The following is a 21528-nucleotide window of genomic DNA, read 5'->3' as shown; positions in this document are numbered from 1 at the left end:
GCTTGATGTTGTGGTCTTCGTGGTATTGAATGAATATTCCACATTCACTGCACATTCTGCTTTACAGTACTGTGTTGCTCTGAGCACAAATGTGCTCTTGAGGCTTTCAGCAAAGACGTGGGCGAGTGGGTTTCAGCTCAAGACATGTTGGAAGTGTAATTTTATTCCACATCCTCTGCAACCTGTGAAGACAACATAACAGTGTGGTGGAGTACCTGGAAACAGCATCAGTGGAGCAGTATAAAATATTCTACAGGAGATGAAAGTAGCTGTTAATCTTTGTAAGCAGTAGGGGGTGGGGATGCTACAGCCCAGAAAGAATGGAGGATCATATCTTCATTATAATCTCCAAATAGTTCAAATCAGCAGTTTACACCAGGTCAGCAGTTTACACCAAGTCAGCAGTTTACACCAAGTCAGCAGTTTACACCAAGTCAGCAGCTTACACCAGGTCAGCAGTTTACACCAAGTCAGCAGCTTACACCAGGTCAGCAGCTTACACCAGGTCAGCAGTTTACACCAAGTCAGCAGTTTACACCAAGTCAGCAGTTTACACCAAGTCAGCAGCTTACACCAGGTCAGCAGTTTACACCAGGTCAGCAGTTTACACCAGGTCAGCAGTTTACACCAAGTCAGCAGCTTACACCAAGTCAGCAGCTTACACCAGGTCAGCAGTTTACACCAAGTCAGCAGTTTACACCAAGTCAGCAGCTTACACCAGGTCAGCAGTTTACACCAGGTCAGCAGCTTACACCAGGTCAGCAGTTTACACCAAGTCAGCAGTTTACACCAGGTCAGCAGTTTACACCAAGTCAGCAGTTTACACCAAGTCAGCAGTTTACACCAAGTCAGCAGTTTACACCAAGTCAGCAGCTTACACCAGGTCAGTAGTTTACACCAAGTCAGCAGTTTACACCAGGTCAGCAGTTTACACCAGGTCAGCAGTTTACACCAGGTCAGCAGTTTACACCAAGTCAGCAGTTTACACCAAGTCAGCAATTTACACCAAGTCAGCAATTTACACCAAGTCAGCAGTTTACACCAAGTCAGCATGGTGTATTTTCTCCTTATCCTCCAACACTTCTCTCCTCTCCTGGTGTGTAAGACTCTAGTAAGTCAGTTATGGTCAATCTGCAGAAGATATATTTTCCTACTGTATGAAGACATTTTGACAACGATTTGTAGATCTCTCCTCCAGGGGCAAAAAATTGTTCCCTCTATCTCAGAATGACAAATGGAGGCTACCGAGCTAAAGTCCTCTACTTGGGCTTCCCCACCTGGGCTTAAGCAGACGCTTGGAGAGGCCACATTAGCACAGCGTGTTTGTGGATACCATTAAGGAGGCAAATGGAATTATTGACTTTTACCCCCCTCCGATCCCTCCTGTGGCCGCTCTAAACCCTCCTTGGAGGGGTGCTTGGCCTCTCAATTGGATGGGCGCAAAGTGGGATGGAAGCTGGGGAAAGGAGGGGGGCTGTAGGGTGTAGGAGTTCTGGGCTTGACTTCTGGGGACAATTCTTTATGGGCAGTGGGGGAAACACAAAGGCACAGGAAGCTGTGGCAGGGAGGTTTATCTGCTCACACATCCCTTATAGGTCCCTGGCTGCATCTCCAACAACACTCCCTCCCTCATCGCTAAGGAGTCAACCTTGGCATTGTAGATTCTGTTTCATGCTACTACATTCATTGGGTTTGATTCTATTGGCATTGTTGGCATAAACCTTGATTCCTTGAGCTGGTATCCAACAAAATGACTCCAGGACCTAAAAATACAAACTTCCCCTCAGTGGATACAAGCAACTGCCAAAGTCTACCTCTGCCCAGTGCAACACAGGCCTCCCAAGTGGCGCAGCGGTTTACGGCACTGGTTTAAGGCACCCAGGCGGTATCACAACCGGCCGTGATCGGGAGTCCCATAGGGTGACGCACAATTGGCCCAGCGTCGTCCGGGTAATGGGAGGTTTTGGCCGAGGGGCTTTACAAGTATGCCGTCATTGTAAATAAGAATTTGTTCTTAACTGACTAGACTAGTTAAATAAAAAACACAGAACCAGGAGTTTTGCAATTTTAATTAGAATGTTTTCCATTTAGACTCCAACTGTTCCATGTATTTTAGGTCGACAGGGGATTCCCGTCTTGGTGCACTTTGGGAATAAAGCAATTCCAAGCTGACTGTGGTGGAGCCCCAATGATAATTTTTCTGTGTTACTTTCTCAGGCAGAAAATGATTTACCTCCTCTCAGACAGCCCCTCACTGGCACCAGGCCAACTCAGTGATCCTAGAGAGGACCAGGCTGTACAGACCACCGCACACACACACTCACTATCCCCCTCCCGCCGAGACACACCCTTGTCTCCCTCCCTCCCTCCCTCTCTCTCATTCGTTCTCCCCCTCAAACATTCTTTCTCTCTCCTGTGGTCCCTGTCTATTTTCTAGTCTATTTCTCTCTCACCTATTCCAGCTCTCTTCTCTCCATGTCATTTCCCTTCCTCCCCATCTTTACCTTACTCTGTTTCTCCCTGTCTCTCTCTCCCACTGTCTCTCCCTTACTCCCCATTTTTCTGTGGGTCGTCTGTTCTCTTTCTCTATCTCAATCGCCTTAATCATTCCACATGGAGTTTCACATGAATGCTAAGGAGATCATGAGAGATTGTGGTGTTTTTACACAGAGTGGTGCCTCTTTTGCTTTACTCAAGCGAAAGGGAGAGAAATATTCTTTATATGTTGTATAGATCAACCATATTTTCACAGTTTCTGTGCTTTGCGTTGCATTTTAGCAGAGAATAACCAAGAGCTGTGATGTGACAGCAGTCCAGTCTTTATAGCGCAGCTATACCCTTTACTGTAGGACAGTTAGTGGACTGTGTAGGACTGAATGTACCCTGTACTGTAGGACTGACTGTGGACTGTGTAGGACTGAATGTACCCTGTACTGTAGGACTGTGTAGGACTGAATATACCCTGTACTGTAGGTCTTTGTATGTGTGTGGATTCTGCTTGGCTAATTGACCAGAGATTAGTGCAGCAAAGATACCCGCAGCCTTGGGCAGTCAGCATACAAATGATGCCCCATTTGGTATTCTGTGTCCAAGGCCAGCCAGCGTGTCGACACAAAGAGCATGTTGGACATCCTGTTGGAACAAAAGGCTTTTCTCCAAAGCTTCAGTCCAGTGCGTTTGTAACGATGTAAGCAGGTTATTGGTCAGGTTACAGGACATCGCATTCATAGCTGCCTGGTTGGCCTGCCAGGGATTCATCTATCTATTTCTGGTTAGGCTTTATAGAAACTCAATAAATCCTAGCCTAGAGGTATTTGTCCACTTCCTCCTGGATGCTGTGTAAACGAACCTAGCAGAAAGGACCATCCCTTTAGAGCACCATTAAGACTGCAGGACGGAAGTCAGTTAAGAGGTAGAGGCTTAAGATTGATAAGATTTTGACGGACAGTGAGATAAGCCTGTTTTCTCCTCCATTTTAATGTTCTGCAGAAAGATGACTGGAGAGACACACTCTTCTATAGTGACCAAGTAGATAATGAACTAGAGTTGCCATCCCTTTGAGTTGGTTTGTTGAAGGGAACCTGAATATGGATGCAAGACAGGAACGAATAAGGACAGGGTGAAAAACAGAGATGAAAAAACTAGAAGTTATTGCCAATGCTATAAAACAAGCAAAATTGCAAAAATATTCAGGGCCCCATTGTCTGTGGTATAAATGCTCTTTGAACAAATTCTTTGCATTTTCTGTGATGAGTTGCGGTTTTAGGCATGAGTTGCATTTAGTGAGATGAGGTTATGTAGAGAATAGAGAAAGGTCGTGAGACACCAGAGGAACGTTTATCCTGGTGGATTTCACTGAGATTAACCTGTAGTGACGCCCAGCCCGTGAACGGGACCGTTATCATCATCTGCCACTAATTAGCATAACGCAACGGACATAAATCTTCCTAGAAAATCTTCCTATTCATGAAAATGCCATTATGCCTTGCTAGCAGCAGCCAAACTTGTCACGGAAATCAGAAAAGCAATCAAATTAAATTGTTTACCTTTGATGAACTACGGATGTTTTCACTCACGAGACTCCCAGGTAGATGGCCAAAGTTCATTTTTCCCCAAAATATTATTTTTGTAGGCGAAATAGCTCCGTTTGTTCTTCATGTTTGGCTGAGAAATCGCCCGGAAATTGAGATCACCACAACACCGAACAATATTCAAAATTAGCAACATTATATCGACAGAAACATGGCAAACATTGTTTAGAATCCATCCTCAAGGTGTTTTTCTAATATCTATTCGATAATATATCCGTCGGGACAATTCCTTTTTCTCTAGGACCGATTGGAGAAATGGCTACCTCTGCACTTTACGTGAGACTCTCTCTCGGAGCCACCATGTGACCACTTACACAATGTGCCCCCATACGGCTATTCTTCAACAGAAATGCGTAAAACTACTTCACAATGCTGTAGACACCTTGGGGAATACGTAGAAAGCGTAAGCTCGTTGATGGTACATTCACAGCCATATAGGGAGTCATTGGAACACAGCACTTTCAAAACCTGGGGCACTTCCGGATTGGATTTTTCTCAGGCTTTCGCCTGCAACATCAGTTCTGTTATACTTTAGAGTGTTTTCTATCCAAAGCTGTCAATTATATGCATATTCTAGCATCTTTTCCTGACAAAATATCCCGCTTAAAACGGGAACGTTCTTTTTCCCAAAAATGAAAATACTGCCCCCTAACATCCCAGCTAAAGAGGAGGCAGAGCTCACAGCCAGACTAAACCATGGGCGACACACTGATATCACACGTTGTCACGCGGGACTAGGTGGGTGCAGGAATCAGACGCAAAGAGAGAGAGTAACTGAGTTGAAGTGCTTTACTCTTGCACACCAAAATAATAAGCCCAACAATATACAGGACACAGGACACTATACAAGACAACCCCAAAACCACAGGGTGCCAAGTAAAGAAAAGAAAATACACCACTACCTAACATGCACACACATAACATTAAGACAATCCTGCACAAAACAAGGGCGGGTCAAACTAATACATATAGGGAAGCTAATTAAACCAAAATAAACACAGGTGAAACTAATAAGACAAAACCAACAGACAAACGAAAAAGGGATCGGTAGCGGCTAGTAGGACGGCGACGACACACGTCAGCCTTGTCATTCCACAGCTCCAGTTTGAGAAGTGGACATGCAGAGCACACTCTCCTCCCCTCCTCCCCCATGGGGCCCAGGTAACACTAGACCCTCCACACTGTATAAGCAGCCATTTCCCACATCGCCACAGGTTATTTAAGAGCCCACTCTGAATGACCTCCACTCTATACACTCCACATGTAGTCAGTGTTGGGGCTAATGCATGTATATATACAGTGGGGCAAAAAAGTATTTAGTCAGCCACCAATTGTGCAAGTTCTCCCACTTAAAAAGATGAGAGAGGCCTGTAATTTTCATCATAGGTACACTTCAACTATGACAGACAAAATGAGAAAACAAATCCAGAAAATCACATTGTAGGATTTTTTATTAATTAATTTGCAAATTATGGTGGAAAATAAGTATTTGGTCACGTACAAACAAGCAAGATTTCTGGCTCTCACAGACCTGTAACTTCTTTAAGAGGCTCCTCTGTCCTCCACTCGTTACCTGTATTAATGGCACCCGTTTGAACTTGTTATCAGTATAAAAGACACCTGTCCACAACCTCAAACAGTCACACTCCAAACTCCACTATGGCCAAGACCAAAGAGCTGTCAAAGGACACCAGAAACAAAATTGTAGACCTGCACCAGGTTGGGAAGACTGAATCTGCAATAGGTAAGCAGCTTGGTTTGAAGAAATCAACTGTGGGAGCAATTATTAGGAAATGGAAGACATACAAGACCACTGATAATCTCCCTCGATCTGGGGCTCCACGCAAGATCTCACCCCGTGGGGTCAAAATGATCACAAGAACGGTGAGCAAAAATCCCAGAACCACACGGGGGGACCTGGTGAATGACCTGCATAGAGCTGGGACCAAAGTAACAAAGCCTACCATCCGTAACACACTACGCCGCCAGGGACTCAAATCCTGCAGTGCCAGACGTGTCCCCCTGCTTAAGCCAGAACATGTCCAGGCCTATCTGAAGTTTGCTAGAGAGCATTTGGATGATCCAGAAGAAGATTGGGAGAATGTCATATGAAACCAAAATATAACTTTTTGGTAAAAACTCAACTCGTCGTGTTTGGAGGACAAAGGATGCTGAGTTGCATCCAAAGAACACCATACCTACTGTGAAGCATGGGGGTGGAAACAACATACTTTGGGGCTGTTTTTCTGCAAAGGGACCAGGACGACTGATCCGTGTAAAGGAAAGAATGAATGGGGCCATGTATCGTGAGATTTTGAGTGAAAACCTCCTACACACCGCCCGGGCAACGAAGGAGTGGCTTCGTAAGAAGCATTTCAAGGTCCTGGAGTGGCCTAGCCAGTCTCTAGTTCTCAACCCCATAGAAAATCTTTGGATGGAGTTGAAAGTCAATGTTGCCCAGCAACAGCCCCAAAACATCACTGCTCTAGAGGAGATCTGCATGGAGGAAGGGGCCAAAATACCAGCAACAGTGTGTGAACCTTGTGAAGACTTACAGAAAAGTTTGACCTCTGTCATTGCCAACAAAGGGTATATAACAAAGTATTGAGAAACTTTTGTTATTGACCAAATACTTATTTTCCACCATAATTTGCAAATAAATTCATAAAAAATCCTACAATGTGATTTTCTTGATTTATTTTTCTTATTTTGTCTGTCATAGTTGAAGTGTACCTATGATGAAAATTACAGGCCTCTCTCATCTTTTTAAGTGGGAGAACTTGCACAATTGATGGCTGACTAAATACTTTTTTACCCCACTGTACATCACCCAACATACATCAGGAGAAACTGTCCCTCAGTGGAACCGGGGATTCATGGGAACTTAGATGGGTCTGGTCCACTGAGATATAGCTAGCTACCTCAATTCCCTGTGGTGAAAAGCTTTGTGTGTGAGTGTTTTTTCCCTGTTCTTAATGATCTACCCAGTGGCCCTGATAGTAAATTTTGATCTGGTGCGCGTGCCTTCCTGCTGCCAGGCCAGGGCTACACTATTACATCATACATCTCCTTCTGTCTTGACTACTGCAACTCACTAGTCTCCAGCATCAACTCAAGCTCCCTCCATGAGCTCCAAATGGTTCAAAACTCTGCAGCCCGACTCCTCACCCATACTAAGTCCAATCAGCACATCGCCCCTGTCCTCCATGAACTCCACTGGCTCCCTCTCTCCCAACGCATTGATTACAGGATCCTCCTTCTGACCTACAAAGCCCTTCACCACCTTGCCCCTCCTTATCTCTCAGACTTTCGTCTCCCCCACCAACCCACACACACACATCGTTCCACGACAGCAGGCCACCTTGTCATTCCCAGGTCGAACCTCAGGAGCTTCGGCGACAGGGCCTTCCCCAGGGTTGCTCCTCTGAAACTCCCTCCCTCTAGCCATTCTTGACTCGGAGACCATCACTATCTTTTAGTCCCTCCTAAAGCCACACCTAAATACCCCCCCCCCCCCGAAAGACTCTCTTCACCATACTGAGCAGCACCGTACGCAGGTTCCTATCCAAATCCCAACCCTCTCCTCCCATAGACTAATGCATCACACTCTTTCCCTTCTTTGAGCTCACCCCTCTCTTTAGTCATGTTTTGTTTAGTCTGATGTTTTGTCTCAATCACGTTTCAGGGAAGACCCAGATGCAGACAATGTCGAAGTAATACAAGTTTATTACTAGAACAGGGGGCAGGCAAAACAACAGGTCAAGGCCAGGCAGAGGTCAGTAATCCAGATCAGAGTCCAAAAGGTACAGAACCGCAGGCAGTCTCAGGGTCAGGGCAGGCAGAGTTCAATAATCCAGTGTGGTGTGACAAGGTACAGAATGGCAGGCAGGCTCAGGGTCAGGGCAGGCAGAATGGTCAAAACCAGGAAAACTAGAAACAGACCGGAGCAAGGGGAAAAACGCTGGTTGGCTTGACAAACAAAATGTACTGGCAACAGACCAGCAGAGAACACCGGTAAAAATACACTGGGGATAATGGGGAAGATGGGCGACACCTGGAGGGGGTGGAGACGAGCACAAAGACAGGTGAAACAGATCATGGTGTGACAGACTGTTTTGTTGTTTTCTTTTTCATTTCTATAATTGTAAAACCACTTTGTGTCCATGAAAGTGCTATACACTAAGTCCCATGTATTATTCGTATTATTATTTATCATCTCTATGTCCAGTCCCCTGCCCAAGCCTGTCCTGATGTCATCTCGGCTTAATCAGAGAGAGGCTTAGCAATGGTCTGTCTGTCTGTCTGTCGGTCGGTCAGTCTGTACGTGACCTGATTCTCCGGCCAATCCAGGCCACTGCAGAGATGCAGATGTTGTTTACTCCAACATAATTTTTGGCGAGGTGCTGTTGATGTCCTCAACACTGCCAGTGTTCTGTAGAGGTGGACGATTGGCCTTGTTTTGGTGCCCAAATGTGGTGATATAAAACAGCAGTCCAACAAACCCTCTGATTCTCCCCTACAGTTGAGTCACCGTACATAGGACTTCAAACAACATGCATATATAGTATGTTTCTCTCACACTTATGGCACCATGGGAGTCCATGTCAAGGTCAGCCCATCAATAGGATGATGTATACACCAGATCTGAGCTCCAGGGAGAAATCCTATTGATGGTTCCTTTAATCAAAACACACCTTTGCTGATTGACAAACACATGCATGAAATCAAATCCAATGTATTTATAAAGCCCTTTTTAAATCACCAGATGTCACAAAGTGCTGATACAGAACAGCAAGCAATGCAGACGTAGAAGCACAGTGGTTAGGAATAACTCCATAGAAAGGCAGGAACCTAGGTAGAAACCTAGAGATCAATCAATACTGAACACATATGCTGATGTGGCACTTCTTTGTTTGCTACATATAAGACACTGTTTTGGCCATTCCTTTAATCCATTACAAACCTATAACTATTAACCTCTAGTCTTACCCGTTGAGAGCAGGAGAGACAGACTCCAGCAGGTCTGCTACTGCATTGAGGTGGGTTCATTGTGATGTGGTTGTTATCAGTGTGTTTTACATGTACGGTCTGGCTGGAGCCCAGAGCTTCTATCTCCATTCAGACAGACAGGAGCTTGGTTGCTGCTAATCACCAGAGAAGGCAGACCCACACTGGAGGGGTTAATGCAGTCTGATATCAGCCCCAGTGATCTGATCCGTGCATGAATGGCCAGAGCACCGTTATCTTGTCTGGTGAGAAAAGAGGGGAAACTGGAGAAAGAAAATGTCAGGGATAGTAAATGGAGCCAACATGGTAATTAGCCTGGAAAAGGTCCTGCTACCTAAAGAGCCTTGGAGCTGGGCTGAGGAACAGAGACACATTTGCACAAACAAGCTAATGGGTGCGCCAACTAATGACTCTCCAGGCCAGTGGAATTTCTCTTGCTAATTTGACAAAGCCTGAAAAGGGATTCAGAGAGATTATTGACAACAGGCCAAACTGTGAAGCTTTGAAAGCAGCAGACCCCCCCCCCTCCCCCTCTGCTGCAGGCCAGCCCCAAATGTAGATATCCATTCTATCATTAACAAAAGCCTAGCAGAGCCTTTATTTGTGCTGCCAGTGCTGTTCTTGCATTTATCTTACCTTGGCTCATTTCTATATATTATAGTCGTTATCTGTCCAAAGGGTCTGTACAGAGGGTGACGTTGAGAGGCTGTATGGAGAGTTTGGCCCAATGGTGACACCCTATAGTTACCCTGTTTTGATGGACACATGAAACCACGCCGAGCCTGATCCCAATGGGTTTAAAGGAGTCCGCATGCATATATTATGACAACGTTTTGGTCTTCGGCAAGGGCTTTTCGGCTGTTCGTGCGCACAACAATATTTCTCGAGGCAAGCCGAAGTCGGTAGACGAAGTCTACACCCTTTTGTCGGTGATTGGTCAACAGTAGGGATTCCCCAATTCTTCAAGTGGTTGACATTTCACATATTCCAGTGAAACAAACACCTGTTCTATGTCCACGCCTCTCCCCTCACCAAAGTTGTCACGATGACCAATGCCCACATTAGTTTTGATCGCTGTCAGTCTTGTTCTGAAGGGGGTCAGTGGATCTGTAGGTAGGAGGCGGCCAGGGGTCGGTGGGGTTTTCCATATCACTGCCCTTCAAAAACATCCAAGGTATCATATGTGAACTAAGTCACTCTATACTGATTTTAGTTTGCATTATGGGGGACCGTGTAGCTTGTTTTGTGCCTCCAGAATCCAGAAACCAGAATCCATTGGAGCTCAGATGGGGCAATGTGTCAGTGGGAAAGCTCTGTAGTGACTGTATTTGTCTGCTGAATTGCAGAGCCACTCTTTTCACCCTAATGGTGTGGAAATCAGACTGACTTTCAAACAAGACCAGAGGAGAGCTTTTACCTTCTGGTAAATTGGCAGTCATGGAAATACAGGCCACTGTCATACTAGCTTCGCCCATTCATACACACTGCTTTCCCCCTTTTCCCCTTGACCAGATTGAGTGTCCTCTCTGTCTCTGTCTGCCCAGCATAAATCTGCCTCTCATCTGTTCATTGTCTGTCCTTCTCCCCTCCCTCTTTCCATTGAGTCAAAGCATCGCTCAGCCAGCATCTGATTCAATGGTCTATCCGTCTTCACACACTTAAGTATCTCGCTTCTTATCTATGTGTCACTCCTTATAATTAATGACATTATCTCATTCATCTAACTAATTACATTCTCAGCTAAAGACAAAGAAACACATACACACGCACACACACACACACACACAGTTTTGTATTGCTACCCTTGTGTGGACCAAATAATTGATTTCCATCCAAAATCCTATTTTCCCTAAATCTAACCTTAACCCTTAACCTAACCTAACCTAACCATAACCCTAAACTTAAGCCTAACCGTAACCCCAAAACCCTAACCCTAAAACTATACCTAACCCAAACATCTAAACCTAACTGTAACCCCTGACCCCAACTTTAATTGTAAGCCTAACCGTAATTGTAACCCTAACCCTAAACCTAACCCCTAAGTCTAAAATAGCATTTTTCCTTGTGTCTGAATTGTCCTTGTTTTAATATCCTTGTGAGGACTTCTGGTACCCACAAGGATAGTAAAACAAAAACACACAGACAGACAGACAGACAGACAGGCACACACATGCATGTGCTGTAGGCATACTTACCAAATCTGTTTGAAGCCTTGGATAGGCAAAAGTAGAGAGCGTTCATTTATGCATGAAGTATTCATGGTGTGTGTGTGTGTGTGTGTGTGTGTGTGTGTGTGTGTGTGTGTGTGTGTGTGTGTGTGTGTACGCACACGCTCGTGTCAGTGTGTGGAGAAAGAGAGCGAGAGCACTTGCCGATAACACCGCGAGCAGCCAGCAGTAGAGTGCTGACACCTCGTATGGCTGTCGGAGGGAAAAGGGGCTGGGCTGAGAAGAGAGAGCGAGAGGGCGCAGGAGAGAGAGCGAGAGAAAGAGAGGAAAGGAGAGAGAGACACGGCAGGACAGCTGCCAGCATTTCTCCGGCAGCAGGAGCAGGATTGAGAGCCGGAACGGGAGCAGGAATTCTCCCCATTCCCCTGAAGCCCCCCTAGCTCAGGCTCCACACTGGTTCTCTCTCCCCCTCCTGGATGTCTCTGACTGCTGCCGCCCCCTTATCCCCACAACCAGAGGCACGGGGCACAGGGAAGGACACAGCCACCAGGACTCCCTGCTACAGGCACACAGCAGAGATGTAACAGCATGGATGGGAGGGAGTAACAGAGGGAAGAAATAAACACAAACCAGTTGGATGAAGAGCGAGGAGAGAAGTGAAAGGGAAGAAAAAGGAGAAGGTAAAAAGGGAGAGGCTGAAAGAGAAGAGGGCAGAAAAGGAGAGGCTGAAAGAGAAGAGGGCAGAAAAGGAGAGGCTGAAAGAGAAGAGGGCAGAAAAGGAGAGGCTGAAAGAGAAGAGGGCAGAAAAGGAGAGGCTGAAAGAGAAGAGGGCAGAAAAGGAGAGGCTGAAAGAGAAGAGGGCAGAAAAGGAGAGGCTGAAAGAAGAGGGCAGAAAAGGAGAGGCTGAAAGAGAAGAGGACAGAAAAGGAGAGGCTGAAAGAAGAGGGCAGAAAAGGAGAGGCTGAAAGAGAAGTGCAGAAAAAGAGAGGCTAAAAGAGAAGAGGACAGAAAAGGAGAGGCTGAAAGAGAAGAGGACAGATAATGAGAGAGTGAATTAGAGAGAGATAGGAGTAAGAGCATTTTGCCAAAGTGCTGGAGAATCTGCTTCTATTGGAGGTATTGGATCTCTGAACTGAGACTGAACTTTGGAGAGGCGTGGACACAGAACACAGACGTGGACAGAGAACAGGTGTTTGTTTCACTGGAATATGTACAGAGTACAGAGAGGTGCTTTTCTCCCCTCTGATCTCTTCTTCTCTGCCTTCTCCTCTCGCTTCAACCTGAACACCTGTCTGGACCCCCTGGACCTCCTCACTGGGACCTCTTTACTATCCACCCCCCCCCCTCTCCTAGTCAGCTAGGATGACGTTGGTGCCTACCCCGTCCCCTTTGCTCCTTACAAACCGTTGTGAAATCAAGTGGAACACTCGATAATTGTGATCAGAGTAAAAAGGACCCCCTTGCCCCAGCAAGGGATCGGCCCCGCCTCTTTCTGCTTCTCTCATGCTAAAGTAATGGAGAACCTTGGAAATGGAGACATGGACCCTAAAGTTGAGCTTGAACACTTTTGCGCTCTTTGGCTATGACAACTAACTAGATAATGGATTGGAAAGAGCTGTAAGTACTCTCTATCTCTCTGTCTTATCTACTGCCTTTTTATTAGATTGTCCAATCGTGCCCAAATACAATGTAGTATTTTAACTAAACCTTCATAATTTGACATGCATGTTGTAGAAAATATTTGAGAGAGACTGAAGCTGGTTGTTTGCTTCCTACTAGTGCTGTATTGCTTGATAATCCTCTAACTTGCAGAATCTCTCTTCCCTCTTCTGTGTTGCGCTGAAGTGCAGTTAATGTGTTTGAGCATGCATTCAGACCCACGGTGTGTGTACTGAAATGCAGTTCATGTGTTTGAGCATGCATTCAGACCCACGGTGTGTGTACTGAAATGCAGTTCATGTGTTTGAGCATGCATTCAGACCCACGGTGTGTGTACTGAAATGCAGTTCATGTGTTTGAGCATGCATTCAGACCCACGGTGTGTGTACTGAAATGCAGTTCATGTGTTTGAGCATGCATTCAGACCCACGGTGTGTGTACTGAAATGCAGTTCATGTGTTTGAGCATGCATTCAGACCCACGGTGTGTGTACAGAAATGCAGTTAATGTGTTTGAGCATGCATTCAGACCCACGGTGTGTGTACTGAAATGCAGTTAATGTGTTTGAGCATGCATTCAGACCCAAGGTGTGTGTACTGAAATGCAGTTAATGTGTTTGAGCATGCATTCAGACCCACGGTGTGTGTACTGAAATGCCTTCATTAGTATGGAGATGTGTGTTGAACAGGTGGGCAAGCTGTAGTGTGTGAGGGAATCTGAGCCTCTCCTCCCTGCACATGTTCCATTGAAGGTGAGGGGGAAATAGAGAGAGAGGGAAAGCCATGTGACAAGCAATTAATTTCCCCATTAGGGTGTGTGTGCGTTGTTACAGAGGCGAGCGCTCACTGTTATTGCTTATCACCCATTGAGTGGCTCTGACAGAACAGCAGAATACAAACCTGACTCTCTCGCCTTTCAAGCAGACACACGTGCCTTTTCTTCTCATTGTGTGACTGGCTTTAACCCTCAAGGTTACAGGCATACCCTGCAATGCCGTATGGGCTCCCAGAGGGACAGGGGGAAAAAGGGAACCTATGACTCCTATCCGAATGTTAATTGTATTTTACTGTTTGTTGCTGTGTGTCTTTGTCATGTTGGCAGATTCCTTGCATCTCTACAATCGCATCTCAATGTGACTCATCTGAGAGAGAGAGAGAGACTTTCTGTTGAACAATGAATGTGTAATGCAGCCTCCTTTTCATACATGTGCAGACTGACATGTACACAAACACACACACACACCAAATGGCACACACACACTGTATGTGCCGAGTTTCTCTTTATTTTTTACCATCTCGCATTCATCTATTCCATCTCATTTTCTCCCTCACACTCTCTTCCTCATACTATCATACACAGGCTGGTCCCTGGGGGGAGCCTCCTCCTGTAACCCTCTTGGATGCAATAATTATTCCATCAGCCAGCGGTGTGTTCCCTGAATGGCGCTCTTGGGCTGTCGCTGCATGGGGCGTGCTGCACTGGGGAGGGGTGTGGCTGTCACTCCAGGGGGTAGAGAGGGGTATATTTTGGCAGCAGCCCACCCTGTCCGAAGGAGCCCAGAACAGGACTAATGAGCTCAGGATGCTGGGCTCTCAGGCTACAGCCTCACTGAGAGAGACACACATGAACTGTCTCTCTCTCGTTAGCTGTAAACCCTCCCTCTTCACATTTCTTCTCTTTTCATCACTCATACATCTTTATTTCTCTCTGTCACTCTCTCCCTCTTATTGACAACGGCTTCTTTGTCTCTTGCATCTCTCTGATTCTTAACTGTGTGACTGAAAAGCATTCAATGCATTGAATTTCCTGTGCGTATTCCTTTACTGTGACCTTGACTTTAAAGATGAAGTTTGGTGGTAACTGAAACACAGTGGTGCCATATCACTGGCTGTTATAAGTGTGGCTGACTGTTACAGAGCTGGTAGAGTTGCTGTCAGATATTGGCACTGTCTTGCGAGCAGCAAGAGTTAAGACTGAAAGGAATGCGTGTGTCTCACTCAGCTGGCCAATCTATTCTTCTCCAGTGCTCACTCTCTGCCTCCGAGAGAGCGAGAAGGATGACAGTGGATTTTAATTAGTCTCCTCACAGAGCTAGATCTTACCCTGAGAGCCCTGCTAAACGCCAGAACAGCGGAAATGCTTAAAGACAACCACTTAATTGAGACTTCGGGTCTAACTTGTCCACAGTACCAGGAGAGATCTATTTCTCTCACTCTCCTCACCAAATCTGTCCACCATGGGACTCAGTGAATGGGAGATTCTGGAATCAGTCATTGATTCTATGGGACATGATCAGGAGCCCCCAACAATCTTTATACCAGAGTAACATATGAAATATGAAACGTTTCTTGTCACAATCACTTTTCCATTGCCTGTAAGTAGGGCTGTGGTGGTCATTTTGTCAGTCGGTTATTGTCATGCAAATATCTGCCGGTCTCATGGTAAATGAGCGTTCATTAACATAAACATGTTTAACAACTCCAGGCCTCATGCATACAAGCCGCTGATGCGTGCCTTTGGAACATTTACGCTTTAAAAAGTCAAATCCATTTAATATACACCATCACAATAAATCCCTAATTTATTTTAGGCAGATCTAAAGAAACATGATATGAAGAAAATGTATTTCAGAAGAACAGAATGTGAATCAGTCTATTGTATGTTATCTGTCTATGCGCCATGCTGTAGGCTAGTTCATTTAGCAGACAAGATACGTTTATAAGTCACATGCCATTATTTTATATTATATGATTCTATACTAAAAATAATATAATTGAACTGAATAAAATAGAAAGGATATTTTTCCTATTCCTGAGCGAGTGTGCATATGAAGTGGCTATGTTGAGCGTAAAAGCAATAATACACTAGATTGAGTTATTTGGCAAATTTTGTTGTGAATAATACAAACCGTAGAATGTCTTAGAAATCAAAACATACATGGGTTGCATGGTGTGACTGTAGGCTATTGACTATTCCAAAAAGTCCCGAAAAAGCTTTAGCTCTATTCCATGCCTCAGGCTGCACACGCTGTTCTCTCATCAAAGGATCATATTTTACCCAACAGACTGTTCTCAATTTAATCTTGTCTTTAATAATATGTCAAATGTGTTGGTCCCATGTTTCATGAGCTGTAAAAAAATATCCCACAAAAAGCTTGTTTCTCTCATTTTGTTCACAAATGTGTTTACATCCCTGTAAGTGAGCGTTTCTCCTTTTGAAAGATAATCCATCCACCTGACAGGTGTGGCATATCAAGAAGCTGATTAAACAGCATGATCATTACACAGGTGTACCTTGTGCTGGGAACATGTCTAAAATGTGCAGTTTGGTCTCACAGCACAATGCCACAGATGTCTCAAGATTTGAGGGAGTGTACAGTTGGCATGCTGACTGCAGGAATGTCCTGTTGCCAGATAATTGAATGTTCATTTATCTAACATAAGCTGCCTCCAACGTCATTTTAGAGAATGTGGCAGAACATCCAATACAACTGCAGACTACATGTAACCACGCCAACCCAGGACCTCCACATCTGGCTTCTCACCTGCGGGATCGTTTGAGACCAGAGACTCGAACAGTTGATGAAACTGTAGGTTTGCACAATCGAAGAATTTCTGCACAAACGGTCAGAACCCGTCTCAGGGACGCTCATATGCGTGCTCGTCATTCTCACCAAAATTTTATTTCTCACATGCGCCGAATACAACAAGTGTAGACATTACCGTGAAATGCTTCCTTACAAGCCCTTAACCATCAGTGCAGTTCAAGAAGAGTTAAGAAAATATTTACGAAGTAGACTAAAATAAAAAGTAATAATAAAAGGAACACAATAAGAATAAAAATAACGAGGCTATATACAGGGGGCACCGGTACCGACTCAGTGTACAGGTTAGAGCACAATTGGTTGGGAGAATGTAAAACGTCTGCCATGTTCTTCAGCGCCATCTTCTTCTGTACCAGGGTCTTGACCTGACTGCAGTTCAGCGTTGTAACCACTCCTATTCAATGGCCGTGCAAAGCTAATGAATTACTTAAAAATTATACAATGTGATTTTCTGGATTTTTGTTTTAGATTCCATCTCTCACAGTTGAAGTGTACCTATGATAAAAATGACAGACCTCTACATGCTTTGTAAATAGGAAAACCTGCAAAATCGGCAGTGTATCAAATACTTGTTCTCCCCACTATATATGCACTCAAATAGCGAATGGAGGCTGCTTTTCCTCAGTTCGTTCTTAAATCATCCCGGGTAGGCTAATCCGGTTTTATAGCGGTGTTGCTGAGAAATAAATATTGTAACAGCTGGGATCGTCGTCGTTTTAGTGGCAACCACACAGGATATAGACATGTCTGGGTTAATAAGAACACTTATTTCATTTCACACATCAACCATTGTTTGAGGAGAATGCAGCCTCGCTGCGCGACAGGTGATATTCTGCACAAACTCTGTGCCAAGGAAACGCACGGTGGTGAGATATTCTGTAGTTAAAGGTAATATCAGCCAATTAATTATGAAAATATAAGAAATTGCCTATTACTAGGCTATTCAAAATCAAATATAAAATTTGCTGTAACTGAAGGCTAACTCTGTAAGCCACCCTGCACATCAATGAACAAACAGCATCGCCTAGGCCTATACGTTCTCTCCCAGACTCATGGATAGAAAGTTAGGAGTGTAGCATAAGGTAACCAGTCCATCCAATATGCATAATAATACAGTCCACACTCAAAGGTGATTACTAGAATTAGTTTAATTTTGGAGTATAGGCTAGACCAATTATGTTCCAAAGACACCTTAGATATTTTTGTATATGTTTTTCTGCCGCGCATAATATGCTGTAGGCTATTACACAATCATTATTTTAATTCGGGTGTGTGTGGGGGGGGGTCGGACTCATAGAAGCATATGCATAAGTTCTAATATGCTTATGGGTGTTCTACATGCAACATCTTAAATGATTTGAGTTAATAATCACCTTACAAAACATAGTCCATTTTGTTGTGTTTGGCTTTGAATCAACCTGTTGTTGAACTTCTTTCTTCAAACTGATCACAGTGAGGTAACAAAATGTTGCCTAATGGTGAGTTTTAAAAACATAGTGCTGTTTTGATGATAAGTGTTTGATGTGATTCTAGATTGCATTTGCATTGACGTCAGAGTGGTTAGAGGGACAATAGAGTACTGAATACCAGACCATTACCGGCAAGTTGGGTACTACAAACGCATGTCCAGAGTGCATAGAAGGAGATTACCGTGGCACTGCAATCACTGCAACAGCCTTACCTGTACGGCACAACTGCGACACAGCCATCCTTACCTGTCATGTTCCTGACAGGTGTGTCGTGTTTGACGAAGATACATTTATTAATTTAGTGTACATTAGCACCATGACAAGCATCTGCTGGCCCACTGACAACACAGGTCTCAATGGCTGCTTTTCTTATGTAGACACCTGCAAACCCCTGCTGCAGAATTGGGCTTCATTGTGTCTTTAGCAGTGCATGAGCAATTGGAGTGCTGAAATTAAAGCGTTTGAGAATTCTATGTTGCTGTTTTGAAGTGAAGAACTGAAGCGTTTTACAAAGCCTTGGCCCCAGGTAGGAAGTGGGGAGTTGAAAGGGAGGTAGCATAGGGAGTGTAGGAGGGTCGGGAGCGCGCTTTCCCAGTCGACTATGGAAGAAAGAGATGCCTGGTGGCTCCTATGAAGTTTCTTCCTTCCTGCCCAGCATATTACAGATGGCTGGCTAAATTGTATGTTTTTGAAGTTAGGCTAAACTCTTGTGTTTGCTCCTCCCAGGGCAGCTCAGAAGCTGAACCTCTCGTCCAAGCGGAAGAAGCACCAGTCTCCCTCCCTGCTGCATTCCGGAGCCCAGCAGCCCTCCATCTACCCCACCAACTTCAGTGGCACCCTGCACCTCTCACCGCCCCCCGCCCCACCATGCCTGCTTCACGCCATCTCAAAGGTCAAGGAGAACCCCGGGATGGGAAAGGTAAGGAGCAACAGGCACACACACAGACACATACACACAGACACATGCACGTTTGTACATACACACACACACACACACACACACACACACACACACACACACACACACACACACCCACATACACGCATATACAGTATGTATAAGTGATTGACATTTTAAATGAGAGAATGCACAGTGGCGACACATTAGTCTATAGGCAGCCAGTCGTCTGGTCCAGTCCATACAGATGCAGGCAGATAAGCCTGCTGGAATGTCATGAATTCACTCAGTTTGTTAGGGCCACATTCCTCCCTCTAAATTGACTGCAGTTTGTGAGGGAAAGAAAATACAAAAATCCAATTAAATTCACTTGAAGCTGAAAGTTTGCAAACATTATTCCAGTGGATTTCTGCTAGCTGCGTTCCATAAACCTGATGATGAAATCGAGCAGGATGTCGGTGATTGGTCTGTCATTAGCGTCAGTGCTGTATAAACACATCTTTCCTCTCTGGTTTATTGGGTATTGTTTGCTGGACTGAGATTCTGTATTTATAGAGTAGAAGAAGTCCCCTAACAAGATTAGATCCCACCTGGTTGGGAAGTCGCTGCTTTACTCTGCCAAATTTCCACACCATTGAGATTTTGTCCCATATTGTAAATCTCACTTCATAAAAGACAGGCGTTATTCAGAAGCTTCCTCTCCCTACACCTGATTTACTGAGCTAGACATCTGTGACAGCCCATAGGCTTGTTTTGATAAGGGACATCAGCTTGTTTACAGCATTGTTCTGAGTCTATAACCCCAGGTTTCCTCTTCATTAAGCACACTGTTACGGGATACTCAACCTGTCATTGTGTCTCAGACATTTTTGAAGTTTGCAGTCACCTGGTTCAGACTACCAAGAGTTCACTGCTGTGAAACAATGCTTGTTTGAGGAACCGCAGCCAACACGAGTTGAGTTGCCAACATTCTTTTGTCTGCGGTAGACAATTCATCCCAGCTCCTTTACACCTAATCTACAGTGTGCATTTCGGAAGAAATGACTGAAACAATGAGGGGAATGGGTGCTGTGATGTTTTCTTATGCATTTATTCAAGACACGCATATCCATCCATGAAGAGTTGATGTCAATGCTGACCCAGACTACAGCCATTCAATGTGTTTTGTGGAGGGTTTGGACATGTAGAGGGATGGCTGGGGGGAAATCCCAGCTAATGGATTTCTTGGTGGGATCAAAAGATAGGGGAACAGGGCCATTAGCAGAGAGGCCCGAGGTGTTAAAATGCAGCGGCTCCAGCCGATCCTCGCCGGCCCTGGTATCACATCTCTGCCAATGTAAACATAGCAGCTATCGCTCCCTCACCCGGTTGGCTCAGCAGTCATATATGGAAGCCCGGTTTAAATGTCATAGCAAATGTAATTTGCTCAACATATGTACACGTCAGTCACGATAACAGCCCCCCACGGAGCACAAAGAGAGTTTGCACTTGGCTGCCGGAACACTGGAGAGGAATTCCCTCTGTGGCCGAATGGAATCGCCACCACACATTGTTCCTTAGTGCCGGAGCCAGGATCTGTGGCAATATTTATAAACAAGCCATGGGAACAATAGGCCTTTTGTGTGGGCGTGCTGCGAATGACATAGGAGAGACACACAGAGGATGAAAGGACCAGTCTTAGGTGTAGGTGCCTTTGCAGAAAGGGGAGGTGGGGGAACAGTTAGAATTATAATCAGCTGCTTCATACCACAGAGCCTCTCACAGGCATCATAGTCATTTTGGTTTTTTTGCGACAGAGGTTTTAGTTATTTTTATTGTCCCAGATTGAACTCCTTATCAATGTATGGTTGTTAAATCTCAAGCTGTTTGTAACCATGAAGGAGTGGGGGAGTGTGCCAATACACTGGTTCAGTGGATTGACTACCATTATGCTAAACCCAAAACGCACTGAGCTTTCAGGGATTTTTCAGAGCGAGGAGAAGCACCATTATCCATTCCTCTGCCTGACAACAGAGATGTTTATGTCTCCTGTCTGTCATACTACAAGATAGTCAAGGTTGAGTTTTCACAATAAAATGTTGACAGAGTGAGGATGTTTCTCTTATCAAAGGAATCATCCGCTCCTACATGTTCTTTATAAATGGTATTGCAGTTGTCACAGAATAAAAAAGTGTGAATTTGTTTGAGGGGGTTAGTCAGGGAGACTGACATAGATTAAAACACACGCATACACCACACACACACAGCTTCACCTATAACGTGGTGTGCATGCAGATGAAACCTGCTCTCTCCAGTTCAGGAAGTGCCAACAGACACAGCTGGCAGAATAGCTCCACTTGTCATGGCCATAACATAGTTCCAACATTAGACTAGATGAGAGATGTCACAGTAGAGGTGTGCTAAATCAACACCTTAAACACGACCAGTGACATACCATCCTGCTAGGATCATGGTGTATCGTGACAACTGAAGCGACACAGAATCTATGGACTCTAAGTTTAGACTCAATACAAACAGATCAGAGAGAGAGAGAGGCCATATGTTCCAATGCTACAGAGTTGCTCTTGGTCCAGAGAGCAGCCTGCTAGTTGGATAATCCCTCAGCATGGTGGTCGGCTCAGAGTCACAGTCA

At 44.9% G+C, this 21528-nt stretch overlaps 1 protein-coding gene across 3 annotated transcripts in view; it reads left to right on the top strand.

Moving 5' to 3' along the window:
* Positions 1-21528, top strand: part of LOC109904544 (kinesin-like protein KIF26A) — a 100945-nt gene that overhangs the window by 62902 nt on the left and 16515 nt on the right. For 2 of the 3 annotated variants that reach the window (XM_031788148.1, XM_031788149.1), the window contains exon 4: positions 18725-18917. In XM_031788148.1, the coding sequence (XP_031644008.1) occupies positions 18725-18917 (193 nt within the window). Of the gene's footprint in view, positions 1-12252; positions 12884-18724; positions 18918-21528 lie in introns of those variants that run through there. The other variant, XM_031788151.1, reaches the window with a different exon arrangement.

Source organism: Oncorhynchus kisutch, linkage group LG14, assembly GCF_002021735.2.
Source record: "Oncorhynchus kisutch isolate 150728-3 linkage group LG14, Okis_V2, whole genome shotgun sequence".
Classification (NCBI taxonomy): Eukaryota; Metazoa; Chordata; class Actinopteri; order Salmoniformes; family Salmonidae; genus Oncorhynchus; species Oncorhynchus kisutch.
This window is presented reverse-complemented; position numbering and strand designations above follow the sequence as displayed.